The sequence below is a fragment of the Fragaria vesca genome, linkage group LG4 (genome assembly GCF_000184155.1).
Source record: "Fragaria vesca subsp. vesca linkage group LG4, FraVesHawaii_1.0, whole genome shotgun sequence".
Taxonomy (NCBI): Eukaryota; Viridiplantae; Streptophyta; class Magnoliopsida; order Rosales; family Rosaceae; genus Fragaria; species Fragaria vesca.
This window is the reverse complement of record NC_020494.1, coordinates 4147868-4168454: the sequence shown is the minus strand read 5'-3', so window position 1 is coordinate 4168454 and position 20587 is coordinate 4147868. Positions and strand designations below refer to the sequence as shown.

At 37.7% G+C, this 20587-nt stretch overlaps 3 protein-coding genes across 4 annotated transcripts; all 3 read right to left on the bottom strand.

Annotated features, from left to right (window-relative positions):
- Nucleotides 1–4061: 4061 nt before the first annotated feature.
- Nucleotides 4062–10496, bottom strand: LOC101305552 (mannosyl-oligosaccharide 1,2-alpha-mannosidase MNS2-like). The gene is made up of 14 exons (XM_004297865.1): nucleotides 10353–10496; nucleotides 10222–10269; nucleotides 9986–10135; nucleotides 9732–9844; nucleotides 9533–9598; nucleotides 9185–9356; nucleotides 7912–8001; nucleotides 7556–7680; nucleotides 6852–6917; nucleotides 5905–6013; nucleotides 5725–5823; nucleotides 4713–4793; nucleotides 4462–4632; nucleotides 4062–4223 (listed from the first exon to the last, which is right to left on the bottom strand). Exons 1-14 carry the CDS (start codon nucleotides 10494–10496, stop codon nucleotides 4062–4064), a joined length of 1596 nt encoding a protein of 531 aa, XP_004297913.1.
- A 724-nt stretch (nucleotides 10497–11220) lies between these two features.
- Nucleotides 11221–13187, bottom strand: LOC101297425 (protein At-4/1-like). 2 transcript variants are annotated; one of them, XM_004296453.1, is made up of 6 exons: nucleotides 13087–13187; nucleotides 12865–12970; nucleotides 12557–12764; nucleotides 12044–12177; nucleotides 11839–11934; nucleotides 11221–11737 (listed from the first exon to the last, which is right to left on the bottom strand). In XM_004296453.1, the coding sequence occupies exons 1-6, from the start codon at nucleotides 13147–13149 to the stop codon at nucleotides 11595–11597; spliced, it is 750 nt and encodes a 249-aa protein (XP_004296501.1). In that variant the 5' UTR covers nucleotides 13150–13187; the 3' UTR covers nucleotides 11221–11594. The 2 variants fall into 2 exon arrangements, with proteins under 2 accessions (XP_004296501.1, XP_004296500.1); XM_004296452.1 differs by having other exon boundaries at nucleotides 11221–11934.
- Nucleotides 13188–14379: 1192 nt separating this feature from the next.
- Nucleotides 14380–16954, bottom strand: LOC101297133 (probable inactive purple acid phosphatase 28-like). Its single transcript, XM_004296451.1, has 4 exons — nucleotides 16700–16954; nucleotides 16457–16604; nucleotides 15385–15791; nucleotides 14380–15106 (listed from the first exon to the last, which is right to left on the bottom strand). Exons 1-4 carry the CDS (start codon nucleotides 16892–16894, stop codon nucleotides 14642–14644), a joined length of 1215 nt encoding a protein of 404 aa, XP_004296499.1. The 5' UTR covers nucleotides 16895–16954; the 3' UTR covers nucleotides 14380–14641.
- Between the last annotated feature and the right edge of the window lie 3633 nt (nucleotides 16955–20587).

Here is a 20587-nt window from a genome sequence, read left to right as displayed (position 1 = left end):
TCCTTTCCTCATCTTTTAATGTACTCTCTACATAGTGTGAGTGACTGAGAAAGAGAAAGAGAGAAGCTAGCAGCTAGGTTTCTATATGTATTATTGTCTACAACTTTAATTTTTGCATGGGAATTTAAATAAGGCCTCTGGAGTGTTTAAACATTTGAAGCTTTTTATACAGGGGAGCTAGGGGAGAGAGATGAGATGAGCCCTACTCCCACTCTTCATGTCATCATTGCAAACTGAGGTGGTGGGGATCATGGGCTCCTTTTTTTTGCTTTGTTCGATCATACACACTTTTTTTTTCTTTCTTTGATTATCTCTCGTAAATAAAAGAGAAAGGTTTCTTGGTAGGGTTGAAGGAATGTCTCTTTGCTTGGGCTTGTGAATTTCCTCGATTTTCATCTTTTTTTTTTTTTTTTTTTTGGTCGAGACCTCGATTTTCATCTTTGTTGCCTCCACATTCCACTTGTCTTGGATTTGACCACCTCTTCATGTGTGTGAAATGGAGCAACATTCAGGCACAAGCTCTGCTTGTCACTACCTTAATTATTAGTTTAATTACTCACTATTTTATGCATATACCCTTTATCATTAAGAAACTAACTGTCTGTAAGTTTGATCTTTTGCACCTGCACCAGCAGCAGCATATGTTTATATGCTGATTAAGCCTCTCCATAAGTAACAGTGTTCTGATTCTCCATGATATAGCCGTCACACTTACGGAGGATAAACCACGAATTGGAACATTGACTCAGGGGGTAGATCTCTGCTCATTGTTTCTATATATATATTCTGAATTAAGTAAAAACCATTTACTGAGATATCAATAGGGTGATAACTCTGATTATTTGTACATATATTATATTGAGGAAGGATTACCTGGTTCTGATTATTTGAAATTGAGATTATGCTGATGAATCAAGACGATCGATTACAATCTGCCTATGATTCTAGCTACGATCAGTACTACTATGCATGGTTTGTCATCAGTTACTAGCTTGCTTCTGAGTTAGATGGAGTATTACTACTCCGGCCGGTTGAACTGTTGCTGTTTCTGGCAAAGTGATCACTCTCTCTATGTAACTATACTTTACCAGCAAACTGACTGGTCTGAAAATTTTTGAGTTTATTTGAACTGGCACTATTAGATATATGGAAATGCTTACTAATTAATTTTTCAAAATTACTATTAACTTGGTCTAACTAATATGTACGGTAATTTATATTCAAGGTTATATTTGATGAGTGGCGTCAAATCGGAATTATATTCCAGAAGTTCATCAGGTTGCAGTTTATTCTGACCTCAAAAGTATTAGCATTTACAGTTTATCATAAACACATAGATCAATTAGGAGGTGCATGCATGGTGCGTTCGAAGATTAAATTTTAAACAGAACTTTGAGGATTCTAATATTACTGTTCATGTTATGGTTTAGTTCATTGCTTCCAAACTGAGCATTTTGGAATGGTGGAACCTGCAATCTTTGATCATTTATTACCAAAAGTGAATCCTTTTTCTGCATCAAAAAGAGGGGGAGAAAACAAAGCGACTCCTTTTATTTTCCAGTTGTGAATTATGCCCTTAGTCATGTACAGTACTGATTGCCAATTACCAGTTTTTGATTCTTGCATAACTTTATACACATACAAAACATACACAAAGCTGCATCTTCATCATGAATGTTTAATATTCTTGATCTTTCGATTTATACACAAACTCAGGAATTCAAATTCCAGCTGATCAAGCGTCTTTATTCATAATTTCGAAGGTGCCTGGCTAGTCACTAGAATAAACGGTAGCAGTGATATTGGTCTTAAAAGGAAACGGAGAGGGAAGGATAAAACAGAAATAAAGCTCGCCTTGTTATACTTTCTTATAGCACAAGTTTTGGATCATAGTGTTCATCATGATATTCTTTCTAATCGAATCAAATTCATAGAAAAACTACATGTGAAATGCAGGCAGCAGCAACAACAAGATGTGAATTGTGAATTAGTTAGTTTTTTTTTTTTNTTTTTTTTTTTGGGTAGGAAAAACGAACATAATTTATTAAGCATCAAAATGAATCACCGATTACAACAAACTCTCTAATAATAGCTACAGGCACACAGCCATGCCAAGAAAACTTAAACCGACTGTTGGAAGCTAGTCTAGCAAGTTTATGGGCAGCTGAATTTGATTCTCTATGAACATGACCAACTGAAAAAGAAGACGGTGCAATGTAGCTACAACATCCTCTATAATCCTTTTTATTTCTCTATTTATTAAAATCCGTAATTTAATCCACCCCACCCTACATATTCAGAGGTCTGAGGCACATAACCTTAACGTTGTGGACATAACCTCAACGTTGTCAGTAAGGCTACGGCTCACCAACACTTTACCATCCTCTATGATCCTATGTAGCATGGCTTGAAGTACCCTCATGTCCGGCTTCGATTGCTTGAACAACCTGCAAGCAGTACGTCCCCTTCCAAGAGAACCGGCGTCAACCTGTGTTTCTACACAGTACTCAGCTGCATCACAAGCTGCTCTTGCCTCACTTCTGCAGCATGAGGCAGTGAAACTAACGCTTGCATATGCCACCAAGTTTTCTTCCTAGGGTTTGTGAGCCGCTCTGCTAGGGTTTCTCTGCATCCTCTTTGTGCCTTCAATCATGAAGGTTTTAGAATGAAATTGTTGTGGTATCAACAACACGGCCGTAGAAGCGCTTCGGAAACTGATTCAGAAGCATCACCCTTCCTTATTTATGTAGCTACAAACCCTAGCAGAACTAGAGTATTTTGACAGAACAGCCAATATCTCTGTACTACCTCTACTCACAACGTATCCACTATATGTGATTTCTTTTGGACAAAACAATTACACTGGGTCAAATAATGAGCCAAGAAAATGCAAGGACTATTTATGGTGTTGATATTAAGAACATTATATCAGGTTTCCATTTAATTACCTTCTAAGTGTAAAGCCTAAACATACTACGAAACATATAAGCTGACTACTAGTGACTACCAATAAACATAGCACAGATGCAATCCAGAAGTTCCTCAATAAGGACATTTGCTTCCAGTGTCCAGCAATATATAGGAAGCAAACTTGGATAGGGTAGGCGCCGGCCCTGTGAGTTTATTCAGTGTTTTTATCCAGTAAATATTCTTCTCGCAGAACACGACTGATATTACCTTATCAAATTTAACTAAGAAATTTCCACCAGGGAAAATACTCAAATAGTGTTCTAAACCCCATGTCACAGCATGTATACTTCAGTGACTGAACAATTCAAAGTGAGTTTTGTCATCTCCAGAATATACATAACGTTTGAAAACTTTAAACTCATTCAGAATCAGAACACACCAAAAAAAATATAAACATGAATAAGGCTCAGTGACCCCCTCTTAATTTTACATGCATTTGATGCTAGATGGAGTATTTGATCAGCCGAATGATTATGACATGCTATCCTATCCAAGGACAGAAATTACAATTACAAATATTTCGCAGAAAAATCTAATAAAAGTAAGGTCCTCTACTTGTATTGCACGTAATGAATCACGAAACTGTGTTAAATCCAAAACAATCAATCATGATAGGGTGAAGGATTCAAGGTCTATGAGGTTTACAGTTTGGATTTTAAGAGAAAATTAAAGGGCTGAATCAACATTTGTTTTGGCGATAAACACATGCAATAAAACAACCAGAAACACCAGATACAAGGAGGATCTTAACTTCTTAAGTACTTGTTCTAATATTCTACAATCTATTGTTACAGACCAAGTGGTAACTGAAAGGCAGATATCAGATTTCAGCACAGCCATATATTCAGCATCACCCTCGCATAAATATTGTCTTCAATATATATCTAGTTCAAGGAAGGAATCCTCAAGTTGTGTTATGGCTTGGAACTTATAGCATGTCAAAATGTGTTTATCAATATTGAATGAATTAGATCTTGCTAAGTGACCTTTCCTACAGTGGAACCTTATGGTAACTGTCTTGTCCAGTTATACTACAACTCTCACTTTCACCAAAAAAAAAAAAAAAAAAAAAAAAAAAACAACTATCACCATTACCATGTTTGAGTCACAATTCGTAGTGGGTGGGCTTCTGTGTTAAACACCCATTCGTCCAAAGAGATGAACGACGGAGGTGAAAAGAGGAGGTAGAGATACTTCAGCGTTTCTGCAAGGAAGAAGGTCTGCATCATATTGTCTTTATCACCTCTACTTACCTGACATAGATGGCTAAAACAATTCAGCAAGTACATTAAAATGGAAACAATGCCAGTCTGAGATGAAATTTTAAAATGGAAACAATGCCAGTCTGAGATGATGAAAATCACTTAATAATGTGAGTATGGAATGTGTGTGTACATGTGTGTGTGTGTGTGTACGCGTGCGCGCGTGCGCGCGTGCCATTGTACTGCCTACAAGTTTCAGAAAATAAGATTCAATTCTAACAATTCTTACATCTTTAAGTCCACTATATCCTGTATCTGTACGAGAGTTATTTTCAAATGCTTGGAAAATGTTCCAACCCCATTCTTGGTAAGTTTTGTTCCCAGTTAACCGCCATAGGTAGAAAAGTGACTCAATAGTCTCAGGCCTCAAAATGTTCCATGTTGTTCCCACCGTCATGTCCTACAAAGATTTTCTGTTATCATGTTAATATTCTTTCTGAAATCTTAGTTTCAAGTATAAGTAAAATGGAACTATAAGACCTGTCCAGCGAGAAAGTTATAGTTCTCCGCAGCCAATTTTGTAGGTGTTCTCTGATAGAAATTATAACAAGTCCATGCAAGCTACATAACATATAGCAATTCAAGACATAAGCTAATGGATAAATCATTAAATCTATGAGGCTATTAATTGTCCAAACTAGAATAGTAGAGTTCAGAAAGATGTGAAACGCAGTTAGCCAAGTTAGTTTACAATCAGAAAGCACCTCTGTTTGTTAATTAACACTCAAATTGTCTGTTAAGTATTTCTCCCCATCCTCTGATATTACCCCTCAGGTGAAAAGGTAGTGTGTGCATAACACAAATGCATACAATAAAGTTAAGAGTTCATGCATAATATAGTGTTGGAATCATATGATGCATAAACAATAGTACAACAAATTTTGTAGTTGCTATAGATCAGAACTCCAAGACACGAGTAGACTTCAAAAAGTTATGATACATGCACAATTCTTCTGTTTCTACTGCTAATGCCCGCGTCTTGAGTCTCAAGCCCAGCACTAAAGCTATTTCTATGGTGAAGTCTCAGCTTCTATTAAAAAATCTTCTCCCTGTTCCCATTAGTATACAGCCTTCTATGGGCTTTCTAGAGCCGAACCAAATGAGTATTTTGACTTCAGTGTGCTGAAATGTGATATGAATCTATACTGAAATGTTTCTGAAAAAATAAAATAGAAACAAAAACTTTACTATGCAATGGGATTTTAGTTATTCTTAACAAAAGCCAAACCTCATTTTATGCAAAGACTCAGCAGAAATTTTATTCATTAATTCCTGTTATGAATCAGTACTAGCCTAACACTTTTAACGACTGTGGAGCATCAAGAAGTGTTTCATTAATACATTTTACAAGATTAGAGTACTGGCTTCAATATTACATAAATTTTATTTCATTTTTATTTTTGGAGTGATAGGACATTAATCAATGTCTCATATTTTCCTTGCATAATGGTTTAAATCGAGTCTACAGTAGCAAACTTCACCTCAAGATTACCTCTTCAGCAAGGGATAACATCTTTTCAGCTTGGCCAGGGTCATAGCCAGAAGATCCTAGAGCCAGCATGCCAGGAGCAAAGCAGGCTAATTCATCCATCTGCATACAACATAGCACATAGCCCTAAGAATTTCAACAACTTATTTGGCACACACCTGTTTCTGACTATTCATACACTACCTTGTCAATTAGCGAGTTTCCAATCTTCTCGCATATGTATGCAAATGAAGATGGTGTTGTCCTCCGAGTCAAGCTTTTTAGACCTTCCATTGATGTCTCCCACATCTCTCTACATGTAAAATTCATAGGCAAAAGTTCGGTCAGAACAGAAGCTTGACTGTGCTGGATGATATTAATGAATCCATAACATATCCTCATAATTGATTAACATAAAGAAATGAGGTGATAGCACATTAACAGTTTGGATCAAAAGTGAAATGGTTCCACCAGCTCCTCTAACTAAGCAGCAAAGTGAACCCATATATTGTTTTACAAATATTAACAACAGAAAAGTGAACCTATATAAACACAGCATTTAAACGTTGATCAATTGATGACAAAATTTCACTTGATAAAAAACAAATATGCAGCTTTGAGAAGTTTTATGAAATAAGATATAGTATGACACTTATTGCCGATTGATTGAAGAGCAGGCTTTTGTTTTGGCAATAGATGAATGCTGCTTCAAGTTTTGACCTGACGGTCCAAGGATCAGAAGCCCAGTAGTACACTCACCCAAAATCAATGCATTAAAATTAACAATTCTTGCTTACTAAGAATACACACATTTGTATTGGATGGTGGCCTACAACCTCTCATGGATCTTGAGCAAACATTTGTACTTTTAACATAACCTTGGCCTCTGGCCTACCTTATTAGAAGGTACAGTTTGGAAGCACCTTTGATATACTTAACCACTGTAATGACAAATATCATAAATTAGACTTAAATGGTTACTGCTTTAATTTTCTAATGCCATATCAACACGACTGTCAGATCTGAGGACCAAACTTAGAGTTTATGGTGATGTGAAACATTGTACATCTTACCATACATATTTAGTCATTGTATGTGTAAGATGAAAGATCATACATCATAACTGATTATAGCTTGTCTAAGCTTCTCACCTGTAGTGTTTTACGGCTGCTGTTTTGTTTCCTTGAATCCAAGCTTTGAGTAGATATTCATAAAAACTGCATCCACAACGACATTATCAAAATCAATTGACCAATTACATGAATGGATATCATCCCTCCTAACATTATCGAGTAATGGACGTGTGCAATTAGGGAAAGTCACTAAAAGAATGGACTCTACTGGTTTAGTAGAGTTTTTATCTCACCCATAGACAAAATAAAACAAGTAATAAAGTAGAGATGTTCGATATACACCCGAAAAGAATTCTAGAGATGATGACATATGAAAGACATGAAACTCATGGGATTTATATCCCAGTAGGAAAAAAATCTGTCCATAACTGATGTTTTCAGTCTTAAAACAAATTCCTGTTCAAGCTTACCTCAGTTCTTTTGCTTTTGCTTAAGTTTCCCTTACAAATAATCATTCATCTTAAAGGAATTAAATTTGATACATATAATAGCCCAAAATGTTAACTGTGATTCAGAAAGTACACTTTCAGGACTGAAGGTGAGAAACTAGGCACTAGTTTGAACTTTGAACTATAGGCATACACTTTTCAACAGCCATATCTTATCAGAAACTGCAAGGACTGAATCAATAGCATAATCATGGAATCACTCGCATAAAGGATGACATAGAGCACCTGTGAATCCTCTTCTAAGATATTCTCAAAATCCAAAATACCATTTACCTATCCCCCAAGGCACCAAATGTAATTTTTGATTTTGACATTGTTCCAGTGTGAGGATCAAGATATATGGGAAGCAATCCATCAGCAGGGAAGATTTTATGAAATTCTTTAATGACATATTCCACCTGACATTTCACCACGCAAACAGTTTATAATTAGAAAGGAAGCAATAATTTCAATAAAAAAAAGAAAAAAGGAAGCAATAATTATCTATTTTCTTCAACTAAAAAAGAAAAAGAAAAAAAGAAGAAGAAGAAAGGAAGCAATCACTTGGTCATGATAGTACTAGTAATACTTTCCACTCGATAGGCAGATAAGTTTTCTCTTGGTTACAATACCAAAACATAAAAGAGCACCTTCTGCTGGTACTTGGGATCTTTTGTCCTTTGAGATAGAGCAATAAATTCAAGCTGTTCCGAAGCAGCATCTGCCAGAATACTTTTTCCCTAGAAACAGAGACATATAAAGAGACAGAAGGAAAACCAGATGATGTTGCAAAAAATATGCGCAGATGATGTTGCAAAAATATGCGTATTATAAACCCTACTTGAAAATTTGATAGTAATAAGACTACACAAACAAGGAAATGTCGAGAAGATGAATATGGTAAGACTCAAGATCAATAATCAACTAAAATCCTTTGCGCTCTATAACAAAAATACAAAAAAGAACAAAAAAGAGAAAAAAGAAAAGAAACAAAGACTCTGGATACAAGTCACGGAATCAGTAGATTAAATAGTAAATCATGACACAACTGTTGAAAACTTGAAATATCACTTTCTTACGAGCACTTGACATAATGGGGTGCTGATCAGGTTTAAAAACATCCACAATGGTCCTTAAAATATTCTATGCTAGTTGATGAAGTGGATTAGTACTTCATTGGTGGATCAGGTATATATCAAACAAAGAATTTTTCATTGAGAAGCATATAATTAAGCTCATATCTGAAATAGACTGCCATAGGCTTTCCTTTCTTTTTCACTTTAGTTCAAGTATAAAATGTATGGAAGAATTAGGATTTATATAAAATAAGTCTAGTTATACTTTTTATTTGGACGAAAATTATTATAAGTATATAAAGTTTGAACATGCATAACAACACCCAGAGAAATGACTAGAGAGTAGAGGCCTTATGAGCAGGGTGAAATGGTTATAATTTATAAAGGCATCCATGACGGCCTTTTCAAATCCTTGAAAATGTGACAATTATCAATAAGAACACAGTTTAACTATAACCAGTCACATAACTAGAGAAGATTATCTCCTTCTAAAGGCCAATGAAGTTGAACCAGAAATATTTTAACCTTAAGTCTGTTGACTGCAATTATGACGATGGAAAAAAGTAACAGTAATGCAAGTTCAGATCTATGAGTCTCCTAACAAGAGGTTCTATTCACGTTTATCTGTTCTATACCTCAAATTTTGTCAGCCATTTCTTAACCAACTATTTAACTTGTACAAAATTGAACAATTTCTCGATCCTTCTGTAATCTTGTAAGTGTAGTAAGAATGAATGCAGATGATTCAACATGAGAAATATTATGCAAAAAGGAACCAACAAAGTGTAGATGTTTTGGAAAGAAAAATTATGAAAATCCATCGGTAGACAAAATACTCCAAACTTACCCCTGCCCACTTAGGGTTATGGGCATCACCATACATCAAGTTGATTATGTTGTAGGGGATTCCAGAAGGTGTATCCCATGCAGGCAGCAACCTATCTGCAATATCTCTAGCCTTGTCAAGGAAGAGTTTGTCTTCTGACAGATCATATGCGCTAAGAAGTCCACCTATAACTCTAGATTTAACAAAACAGACACAGTAGAGTTAGTCAGAAGAGGCAGATGACTAGAGGTAGACAAAAAACTACACAGATGTAATGGTGCTTATCAAAAGGACGCAGGACACATCCAGAAGTGAGAAAACAAATAAGTTAGTTACTACACAAAATGAAATTAAACCTTATAATGCAACCTTATGGTTGTCTCAAAAACACTAGCCCCGTAATTCTTGTTGAAATCCAACGAGCTTGCAACCCACCTGCAATTAGTTATGATTAATAATACTACCCACTTCGAAGTGAAACTAATCCACTAATCTAAAAGGCAGAACCTTATCCACACTGGGGAGCTGATAAAACTGGTGAGGGAAACCAAGACAATGGGAAACTCACTCTCTAGCTCTTTGAAATTGCTGGTCAAGACCCATTATGTACAATGTATCAAGAGAATCCACTAAAGTTGCTCCAAGACCACCGAAACTGTCAGTAGCGTCCTTCGTCTGTGGCTGTTTACAATCGAGAGCCAAGTTGTTAGATTCACTTGATTCAGATCCCCCAAAAGTACCAAGACTAAAAACTACTAACACCGTATGAAACTATCACAATGCAACCACACAAAGATGGCGCATTGCATTACTCATGCATACCTGAAGTTCATCATGACCCCACGCATACTTTTCATAACAAGTCCAAGCATGAATCATGGCATCCCTAACGGCATTTCGTCGTTCTACATTGACAGGATCATCCTCTTCAACAATGCTCCACCCTCTTATCTGCTTCCTCACATTTTGTAACTACAATTTATCAACCAATCATCACTCTCATATTCCAAATGCCAACATTCCCACAACACTACTCTAATAATACAACTTACTCTTACCTGATTCTTCAAAATTGTCAGCTCCTTATTCAACCTGGACACCATTACCTATTCAAAATTGAATTCCACACATTACACATTATCAATTTCTCGTTAAAATTAGAATGCATGATTAGAAATGATTGACAAACCTGGTCCTCCAGGGTGAGGGATTGGTGGTCAAAAAGCAGCCATGTGAGAGCCAGCAAGGAGATAATGACGAGTGCCAATCGATATCGCCGCCACAACGAAGGCGGCGACGAGGAGGTTAAAGAGGTGGCAGATTTCTTTCCCATTTTCGTATTCTTATTATTTACTGTACTAGTTTTGTTGCAAAGGAATGTAAAGGACTGAGATTTGAGGAAGACATCTGTTTCGTTGCCATAGCACAGAGAGAGAGAGAGAGAGAGAAAGAGAGAGGAAAAGTCGTTAATTGATTTATACTACTTGGACGAATGGTGCTTCTGTGGAGTTTACGTGGATCGGGTTAGAACTACTTTGGGCATTCAGGATCGACACTTGTACTACACATTTATAGCAACATAAATTATAACCGGTAGTTATTCGTAACGATTTATACGTGGAGACCTTTTTACAGAAATACGCGTAGAAACACACCGTACACTAAAGATATTCCATGTATTATCCAACAGTGTGTAAGCTCTCAAAATGTACAAATATACAGTAATACAGAGTAGGTTCATTCTTAACACAAAGAAACTAGGTAAGAACTTGTGTTTTTTCTAGCTATGCATGTCTTTTTTTTCATTGCATTGGAGAAGTTCGAAACCTAGTCACCTGATTCTGATTTCTGACCCAATTTCCCACTCTCCCCGTAACACTAGTGGGTGAGCTAAAACAAATCTTGGGTTCAAGCTCTCTTGGTCTCTAAGCAAGATTCTGTATTGATCTTATTCTGATTCTCATTTCTTTTTTTTCTTTTTTTTTTTTTTTGGTTACAAACGAGGCCAAGAAGGCCTAAACAAAAGAAAAGATTCTCATCCTTTTCAGCCCCATCATGTTAACATTATGTATCCTCTATAAACTTTTTAGAAGGAAAATGTATTTTCATAAAGACTGAAGAAAAGGAATGAGCTTGACGGCCTTGACCATATTAAAAATAAATAAATAAATAAAGGAATGAGCTTCACAATGCTCTCTGAATCTGAAATGAAACCTTTGTGCTACGTTGATATAACAGTCCTGAACTTCAAATTTCAATAACCTCTTTGTCCAAGCTCAGAAAACAGCCAGTCAATCACCTCCACAGATCACCAAAATTTCATACAGTACAACCCTTTTGCATTAGTGCTGTTGATCACTTAGTGTAGACAAGTCTCAAGGCAGACAAGAGTAGTCGAGTACATAAACCAACTGCTTTGTGTTGGCGCTGTCTAGCCCTCAACTGAATGTAGTTTGCGCTTTAAGATCTCATTCTCCTTCCTCAGCTTCATAAGCTTGCCCTTTAGTGTTTCAACCTGCCAATTTGAATTCGAATCTCCTTGCTGTTGAACAAGCTTTGATCTACTAACCAACACTGGTTACACAAAGAAATAATTAGCATATAAGTTTTGGCAGGGCAAAAACAAGCACATGAAATTGAACACAATTGAAACCTGAAAGTAATCTCACACCCACTTTCTTTCTCTAAATCCTGGAGCTTCCTGTTCAACTCCAGTTTCTCCTCCTGTTCGATTGCCAGACAGTCCCTCAAATCCTGAATCTCAAAAACATCTGCTACATATAGTTTATCAAATCCATGACATGAACAATAGGGTCAAACTTCTACCTAAAACTTGTAAACAGATGAACATAAAACAAAAAAAGTTTGTTAAGACCTCACATTTTGTTTCCACATCCAACTGGACTTGGTCCAACCTGCTTGCCATAGCATGCATATGGGACTTATGTGCAGCTAAATCCTGTCGAAGGTGATCAATGGTTGCTTCATTTTTCACCTTTTCAACAAGAAACCCTCTGATATAACGCAAATGAGCTTAGACTTTTGTTGTTAGCAAAGAAGCTCGCAAATAACAGTATCAAACTCAGTTTAACCCCTAATCAAACTCCTATCAATGAGCCACATCGACAGCTCAATAACTCTGACATACCACATGACAAGAACATTACTCGTATTGTCGTAAATGAAATAACACCTAGCTGAAGCAACATATAAGTTACCCTTACTAATCAAATAGCCATTTCCATTAGAATTTGAAAACTTTAGCGCAAATCTCATTCTACAACAGGTTCAAGTGCTACTCTTTTAGTAAAAACAAAACTACTATTTTGGCGATTATTTCTTTCAAAAAAAATTTGGTATTAAAGTAATTAAACTGAAAATCTCACACCTCACCTAATCTGAGCCTCCAATTCATCAACCCTGGCCGCACATTCTTGCTTGACCAACTCCATAGCCTTCCTATGCTCTTCTTCTTTACCAAAACCCTCATCCCTAATTCTCTGGAGCTCGTCTTTCAAGCCCTGCCACGTGCTACGCCGTTCGAGCTGATCGGCAAGGTCGTTCAGCGACTCGGTGTACATTCTCATCAATCTCTCATTCTCTGCAACACAAAATCAGCCTCCGATTGAATGAACTAACCTAACCAAAAATAAATAAATCGAAATTGGGAATTAGACGAAGCGATTGATCCGATCACTGACCTTGTTTGAGATTGTTGCAGGTGAATTCAAGAGCCTCTCGCTTCTTCGCCTCGGCATTGCACGCCGACTTCACCGATTGGATCTCCGCTACGCCGTTCTTGAAATCCTGAGAATTTCTGAGCTTCCGTTAACGAGAGAGAGAGAGAGAGAGAGAGACGGCGTTTCGGTTTGTGTTAGGGTTTGAGAAATTGAGAGGTGAGAAGGAGGAGGAAGAAGAAGTACCTGGTAGATTTGATCGGCGGTGGAGAGGAGAAAGTTCATTTCTTCGTCTGTGGTTGCCGCCATTTTCCTCTTCTCTCTTTCCTTCTTTCCTCAATTGCGGTACTTGGGCAGTTCAGCGCCTTCTTTTTGCTGTTGCGAACGCGGCCGGGTCGGGTCAGCTCGGGTTGAGATGTGGGTGACCCGAGTTGACAACATTTTTTTCCTTTTATTAAGAGTCGTATAACAAGTCACCTCGGTTATGTTAGCAACACTCGGTTAATATTATGATCACGGTTCAACGAGTTGTTTGGGGCTGCATGCAACGAGTTGTTTCTGTTTCCCAGATTATGATGACGCCGTTTCGTGTTCCTCTTCAGCAGAAATTACCGAGTTAAATGACTGACGAGTTTGCATTTGGCGCAAGTGTAGTATATTGGCTAGAAATTTATGAACACGCCACTCCTACCAAATTGTTCGTGGGAGGGCTTTCCTGTGATACAAATGATGTACATGTTCTTAAGGAAGCTTGTACATGAAAGCTCTGAAGCTATTTTTGTTTTTCTCTGTTAGATAAGAGAGTAAATTGATGTTAGTATTGAGCTCTAGGGTGCTTGGTCACTCTTCTCTATGATTTGGCAATATTACCATGGAGTCTAGTGGTGAAGTCTTATACCTTCTAGCTGTTTGATGAAATTCCTTTTACTAAAAAATGAAGAAAAGACATTCATAGCGTAAATTTTAGGTTCCTTTCAATCTTTGCATGATGCGTCAAAATTACTGTTTGCACACGGAACCAATTTAGCAATTTTCTTTGAAATTCATAGCATACATGTTGTTTTTCAGACTTTGTGTACGAACTATTGCTTTTATTTCGCCAACAACTACAAGTTAAGAGAAGAAAATCAAACATACACGTTACACTTTCAAATAGAGTCTTGGGCAATAATGGCTAAACAAGAGATCTGGAGCAAAAGACTTATGGAGGAGAATATATTCTGAGTATTACAATTTCTGATTTTAATCTTGAATGAACAATGGAGGTTGGGAAAAGTGAGAGAAATTTAAATGGGTATCTGGAACTTTTGATCTCTTTATAAAAAGCAATTCAAATTAAAAGATGCCATTTATCAAAATTTCTCGTTTACAACACTCCAAATAGTGAAGATTTAGTGCAGAGTACATGCTTTCATCTTCAAATTCGTATGTATCTCAATTGTCAAAGCTAAATAGATGGATATATACAACAGTGAATTATGATAACTTATTTGTCATACCAAGTCACTAGGAGTAAGGAACACTAACATGAAGTACATGAAGTTTAAGGCCCTCTTTGATTCATTTAGTAGGAAAATAATGGTCCGTTTTCTAGGTTGAAAGCTTTTGATATCTTCAGGCAATCAGTTTTCAGTTCAAGTAAGAATCAACTACTCTTTTTCACAACAAACTTACAACCTCAAATTACAAACAAGAGGTTCTGTTTTACATGAGCGAAAGATGATAATGCAACTGTTATCATTTCTACACTGGAGATGCCTGAGAGAATATACAACACTGTACCTGCAAGGCTGCACTATAGCTATTGTGATGGATGGTTTTCCCACAATAACTGCTCATCAATCTTGCTCAGTTTCTCATCATCAAGACGCTTCCATGTCCTAATCCTCTCAACTCCCATCCAACCTTTGTCCCCTTTCCCGAGTTCTGCCAGTATAACCCTACCTCTTCTTGGCCACCCCGTCCTTCCATAACCATGATATCCAAAGCCACCACCATAACAAAACCAAACACCATCAAGATTCCCACAGAAATCATTGGTATGATCATGTCCAATGAACACAGCTTTCACATCTCCCATGGATACAAGGATCTGCAAAACTCCTGGGTTCACTGATGAACATGCCACACCCTCCTGAAACTTGCCAACAATGTCTTTATTCCACAGTTGTCGGATCTCAGGAATTGGGATATGGAAAAAAGCAAGGGCCGGTGGTTTATCTGGAGGAAAAGCATTGTCTGAATGAGTAGGATCACGACTGTGGCCCTGTACCACAGAAACATTTTGATTTAATAAAGCTACACCTGGATAGTACTGAGTGTAGTTTTCACAAGTTGGGATATAAGAATATTACAACACAGAAAGTATTTCAAGCTTCAACTAATTAAGGGAGAATTATTTGGATGACTCTTAATGAAACGTCAACTTCAGAAAAAATAGTTTCCCTGTTTTTGTTATAAACTCATACTCATACTAATAATTTCAGATGAATCAGGTGAAATGAAAGAATGAATACTTAATGATATTAACCGAGTTTAGTATACCTGTGAAACACCACGAAGCCAATTGAGTTGTGATTCCTTAATCCAACCGTAAGTTCGTACTCCATTAACAATCTCTCTGTCTCCACTGTCAAGAAAGAAAAGGTTGAGAATGCTGCTGTTTGCCATGTAGGAACCTGGGGCACCATATACTCTCAGATCATAATTGCCAAAGCCATCAATGTCTTGCATCTTTTCTCCTAAGAGATCTTCAGCTAATGGATTAACTTGTGAAAGTGAATAGTCCATAAGGGAGATAAAGAACATGAGTTCTTCACGAGTCATTGTAGATTCTTGGTCGTGGTTTCCCAAAACTGCTGCCCACGGAAGGCCGGATTCAATGGCAGGACGAAATGCTCGAAGCATTGATTCAGCAGCGTCGGTAGAGCTTCTCCCAAATATATTGTCCCCTAGTTATATGAACTGAACCAAAGTCAACACTTGAGGCAGAAAACATAACTTCAGTGTCAATTTAGGGAAGTATATTAATGTGAGCTGAGGACAAAGGCATGTAATTAGCAACCTACTTTAAGGTAATTGATGCCTACATTCACTCAAAAGCATTAAAGTACCTAAAGAACTAAACTACCAGGATCCAGGAGCTGTCTGAACCCAAAATAGAGGATGCCTAACCTAACTAATCAGCTAGGCCTTGACTAAAAAGAAAGGTTTATTTGCGAGATACAAATGATACATAATAGAATAATGACGGATAAATTCTAGTTTGGTACATACAGATTTTGGGGAAGTGCTATGCTGATCTACATTTCTTAATGGGACTCTCATAACCTGTCAATTTAGTCGGACCAGAACAAACTTTTCTAAGGTTCCTAATAGTTAAGTCCATAATTGGTTCATAAGGGGTGCCAGTTCTGTTCTATTTCTTCACTTATTTTCTCTTTGTATGGACACTTATATGCATATGTGGTAGAAAACAGGAAGATATATATATCCTTAACCTTTCCAAAAATAGAATGAAATCGAATGCAACTTAACCAGAAGCCTACACAACTGATAACAAAGAAAAGTTACCCAAAAACAAGAAAACCAAAAAGAACCTTGAGGAACAAATTACCTGTAAAAGCAATGAAATCGGGCTTCTCGGCTTCTATCATCCTCCTGAGGAACAGCGACGTGTTATGATCAGAACAGCTTGCAAACTCGGAGTCCAACACATCTCGGCACCGACTTGACCCTCCATTCCCATAATGCATATCAGCCACCTGCAATAACAACATTTCACAAACAAAATCAAAACCCACCAATCAAAACTACTCAAAATCACAACTTGGCAGTGTGCTAGTTGTAAGAAAAGTACCTGAAGAATCTTGAAGGTGCCATCTGAGCGGAAGCGAAGGGGGAGATTTGGGCTGGTCTTCTTGATGGATACGGGTTGATGGCCTATGAGTAATTTGGGAGCGATTTGGGTGTGGAGGAAGTAGAGGAGGGCGGAGATGAAGGTGATGTAGAAGAAGGAGTGGTACCAATTTGTAGGTGAGGACGAGAAGTCCATTGGGTTCAAGGTTTGTTCTCAGGTAGCTGCTGCTGACTGACGGATCAAAGACGCTGATGCGACTTGTTGAATTTTAATCACCCATCCTTATATATTTAATATGGAGGTAGTTCTACCATTTACGGACTTTCAAAACGTGTCGTTAAATTACATGAGCGGCCTACAAGTTGATGAGTACAACTTCTTCCCGTGTGGTCACATGTATCTGATCACAATCCTCCCCCCCTCCTCTCTCTCCAACACATCAGATAGCTCTCCAAATCTCAAACACCACCAAAATCCCAAAATGGCTGATCACCACCACCATCACCATCGCCCCCACCGCCTCTCTCTCTCTCAATGCCCCACCACCCCCACCACCTTCGCCTCCACCACTCCCACCACTTTCCGCCAATACCCACTTTACCCTTTCACCCCCTCCAAACACCGCCTCTCCTCTCTCAACCCCAAACCCCTCTCCTCCGCCGGAAGCAAATCCTCTCTCTCATTCCTCTTCCTTCTCCTCCTCTCCCTCCGATCACTCTACTCCCTCCTCCCCTTCCTCCGCTCCTCCCCTTCTTTCTCTCTCTTTCCTTTCTCCTTCCTCGTCTCTCTCCTCTCCTTCCTCCTAACCCTAGCTTTCTCTCTCTTCACCTCCTCCTCTGGCGCATCCAAGGACCCGTTTCATAACAAGCCCAACAACAACCAGCCCATCTTCTCACTCACTCTGATCACTCAATCCCAGCACAAACTCCTTGTCTTGAAATCGATTTTTCTAGCCATGGGAGTGAGGTCAGCAGCGGTAGCCGGCGCGATTGGAGGAGCTGTAGTTGTGGGTTGAGAGCTCTGATGCGTTGGAGAGAGAGAGGGGGAGGATTGTGATCAGATGCATGTGACCACACGAGAATGAGTTGTACTCATCAACTTGTAGGCCGCTCATGTAATCTAACGGACACGTTTTGAAAGTCCGTAAATGGTCCGCAATTCAGAGTTCCATAATAGAACGGCCCCCTATTTAATATTTTGTCTAAATTCTTTTCTTAAATTTCCTCTCATGCCAAAAGAATGAATATAATGCAAGTGGGCGACGCTGCAAGGATTTTCTTAGTAATAGGAGGGCTTTATTTTGAATCCTCGCTAGTGCATGAAAAACATCAATTAGAAATGGATCATACCTAAAATTGCTCGGTCCCAAAATTGTAGTTCACTTATTTCATTATAGTTTTATGATTCAGAGTATCATTTCCTATTTGATCTCTTTGAATTCCATATTCGAAGTTGCAATCGGATCTGTTCATTAAAAAGAATCGATTCAACACATTTCTTATATACCCATAGGTGCTATTTTGGATTTGAATCAGATTACGGAGACCACCATTTCTATCTAATAAAAAAAGGAATGAATATGCATTTTCAAGCTCAACTTTTTGACCACTTTTCGCTGCAGCTAGGGTTTTCTCTACTCTGAGAGTTGATCGAAATTTGCAATGACCGCGGCTAGGACTTCAACGAGGCTTTCTCTGCTGCACGAGAATTATGTGAAGTTGATTCAAGGAAAGAAGGCGATCATGGATCTTTTCTTTTGCCTTTGCGGCCAACTACTTACGCCGAGGAGTGTGCCAATTCCGTTGTTTACAACGGTGATCTCAGGCATATGGGGCTTAAAGAAGAGGATCTTGGTTCGAGAGCAGGAAAGCGGCATCTATATCTTTCAATTCAAAGAGGTGCAAACGAGGGATCACGCCCTCCATGGTGGGCCATGGTTTTACGGCAACTCTATCCTACTTTTGGCGGAATACGATGGGGTGTGTGACCATAAAACAATGTCGCTGCAGACTTTGAAAATCTGGGTGGCAATGAAGGGTTTACGTATTGCTATGCGGAAACCTGAATCCCTCACTCTGCTCGGGAATGCTTTGGGGCATTTCATGCATTTCGATCAACAAGCTATGGAGAGAAAGGAGGTCGTCCACAAGATTAGAGTCCGGCATGAGCTTAAAACTCGGATTTGAGCTCGAAAAAATTTCTCTTTTTCACTAGACACTACGCCAGATAATGCATCACACGACAGGGAAAAAACGTCGTCTGATAAAGGTCAAATCTGTTGTTAATCCGATCGCCGTCTGATCAACATGTCACACAACGGCTAAAAAGAGCTTGTTTGACTAACTGACACACAACGCTACAATAAAAACCATTATGTGATTCTCAGCAGATATCATCGACAGCTGCCGACACATATCGAGCTATTTCTCGGCATGTGTCAGCATCTGTCGATAATATATGTCGAGAATCACACAACAACTTTTCTTGTGAAAACCATTGTGTGATTGTCAACTCACACAACTGTTTCTTTTCAAGAGTTGTTGTGTGAATATCGACAAATTTCATCGACATATGTCGAGATCATTCCGCGTTGCCGTCGACAATATCTGTCGACATTCACACAATAGCTTTTGGTTAAAATTGTAGTGTGATATGATATTCACACAACACCTTTATTAATTTTTTTGTTGTGTGATTGTTAAGAAGAACACATGTTTGTTCCGCATTACCATTGTGTGAATCAATACTCACACAACGCTACATTCCAAGAGAATTAGTTGTAGAATCATTTATTCAGACAACGTTGGATTGTCATTAACCTGTTGTATGATTTGTTCTACCAATTTAGCAAATGAAAAATAGTTATAGCATACAAACCAAAATCTCATAAAAGCATCAAAAGCATAGTATTAACCTTGATTGGGAAACCAAAATAGATACATAATATAAGATCACTACGATCCACCAAGATATGATCATATTGTAAATATTGTATAACATGTATTAAACATCAAAGAATGCCATATACATAGCGCACACCCATCTTAATGCATGTCTAAGATCTAAAAGAAACCTAAAAAACCACCAGTCCAACATCCGCAATGTGCTACTAGTATTCAATTGAACCTACCTACATAATTTAAAGCTAGTTTCTCCTACTGCTACATATGTAACTCGATCCATATCAACCTGCAAAAAAACCCACAAGTCCAACATCCTCCATAATCACTGTATTATTACTACTATTTTTAAACACATAATTCAAAGCATGGTGTTGCATATATAACTTTAACTCCTATATATACTTGCATGTTTAAAAAAACAGGAGCGCTATCAAATAGCAAAATAGGTATTCAGGGTATTAGCTATCAATTCTGAGGAAAGAAAACAGTTACAAACTTTACTAAGATTCAAAATAGCAAGCAAATATTAATTGAACTATTAGCATGTGTACATTACTTGTAGTATTCAATCTACATTAAGTAATCTCACATTTTAAAAGCCAAAATTGCTATGTTGCTAGAGTAAAAACTGTTAAGTATTCTTATATTTTCACATATACAAAGCAAAAACATATCAGATAAGCAATAATAATGGGTTTCACATTACTTCATTCATAGATCAACAACACAAAATGCTCTTATTAACATGATTAGGAAACACATCAAATCATCTGATTAGAGTACGTAAAATCACCTGAAATTTAGTGGCTGAGCTCTTTGCTTAACATATGATCTTGACATGTATTATCCAGAAGTTCCAAGAACACTCACCTGACATTTCCAATAAGTACTCATGTCGATGTTATTTGACTTATATACACATGAATTAGTATTGTATGTGGCAATATAAGTAACATATTGGGTTCATATGACGCATAAAAAAAAT

What these genes read in the sequence shown, in the direction of transcription:
- LOC101305552 (XM_004297865.1), bottom strand. Translation starts at nt 10,496, where the DNA reads ATGGGAAAGAAATCTGCCACCTCTTTAACCTCCTCGTCGCCGCCTTCG. An exon ending in TTTGGTGCCTTGGGGGATAG is followed by an intron (nt 6,918 to 7,555) that starts GTAAATGGTATT and finishes TTGTGGATGCAG; the next exon opens with TTTTTATGAATATCTACTCA. An exon ending in GATATAGTGGACTTAAAGAT is followed by an intron (nt 4,224 to 4,461) that starts GTAAGAATTGTT and finishes CATCTATGTCAG; the next exon opens with GTAAGTAGAGGTGATAAAGA.
- LOC101297425 (XM_004296452.1), bottom strand. Translation starts at nt 13,149, where the DNA reads ATGGCGGCAACCACAGACGAAGAAATGAACTTTCTCCTCTCCACCGCC. An exon ending in CCGCCGATCAAATCTACCAG is followed by an intron (nt 12,971 to 13,086) that starts GTACTTCTTCTT and finishes AGAAATTCTCAG; the next exon opens with GATTTCAAGAACGGCGTAGC. An exon ending in GAATTGGAGGCTCAGATTAG is followed by an intron (nt 12,178 to 12,556) that starts GTGAGGTGTGAG and finishes GCGTTATATCAG; the next exon opens with AGGGTTTCTTGTTGAAAAGG.
- LOC101297133 (XM_004296451.1), bottom strand. Translation starts at nt 16,894, where the DNA reads ATGGACTTCTCGTCCTCACCTACAAATTGGTACCACTCCTTCTTCTAC. An exon ending in CGATTTCATTGCTTTTACAG is followed by an intron (nt 15,792 to 16,456) that starts GTAATTTGTTCC and finishes TCATATAACTAG; the next exon opens with GGGACAATATATTTGGGAGA. An exon ending in GGCTTCGTGGTGTTTCACAG is followed by an intron (nt 15,107 to 15,384) that starts GTATACTAAACT and finishes TCTGTGGTACAG; the next exon opens with GGCCACAGTCGTGATCCTAC.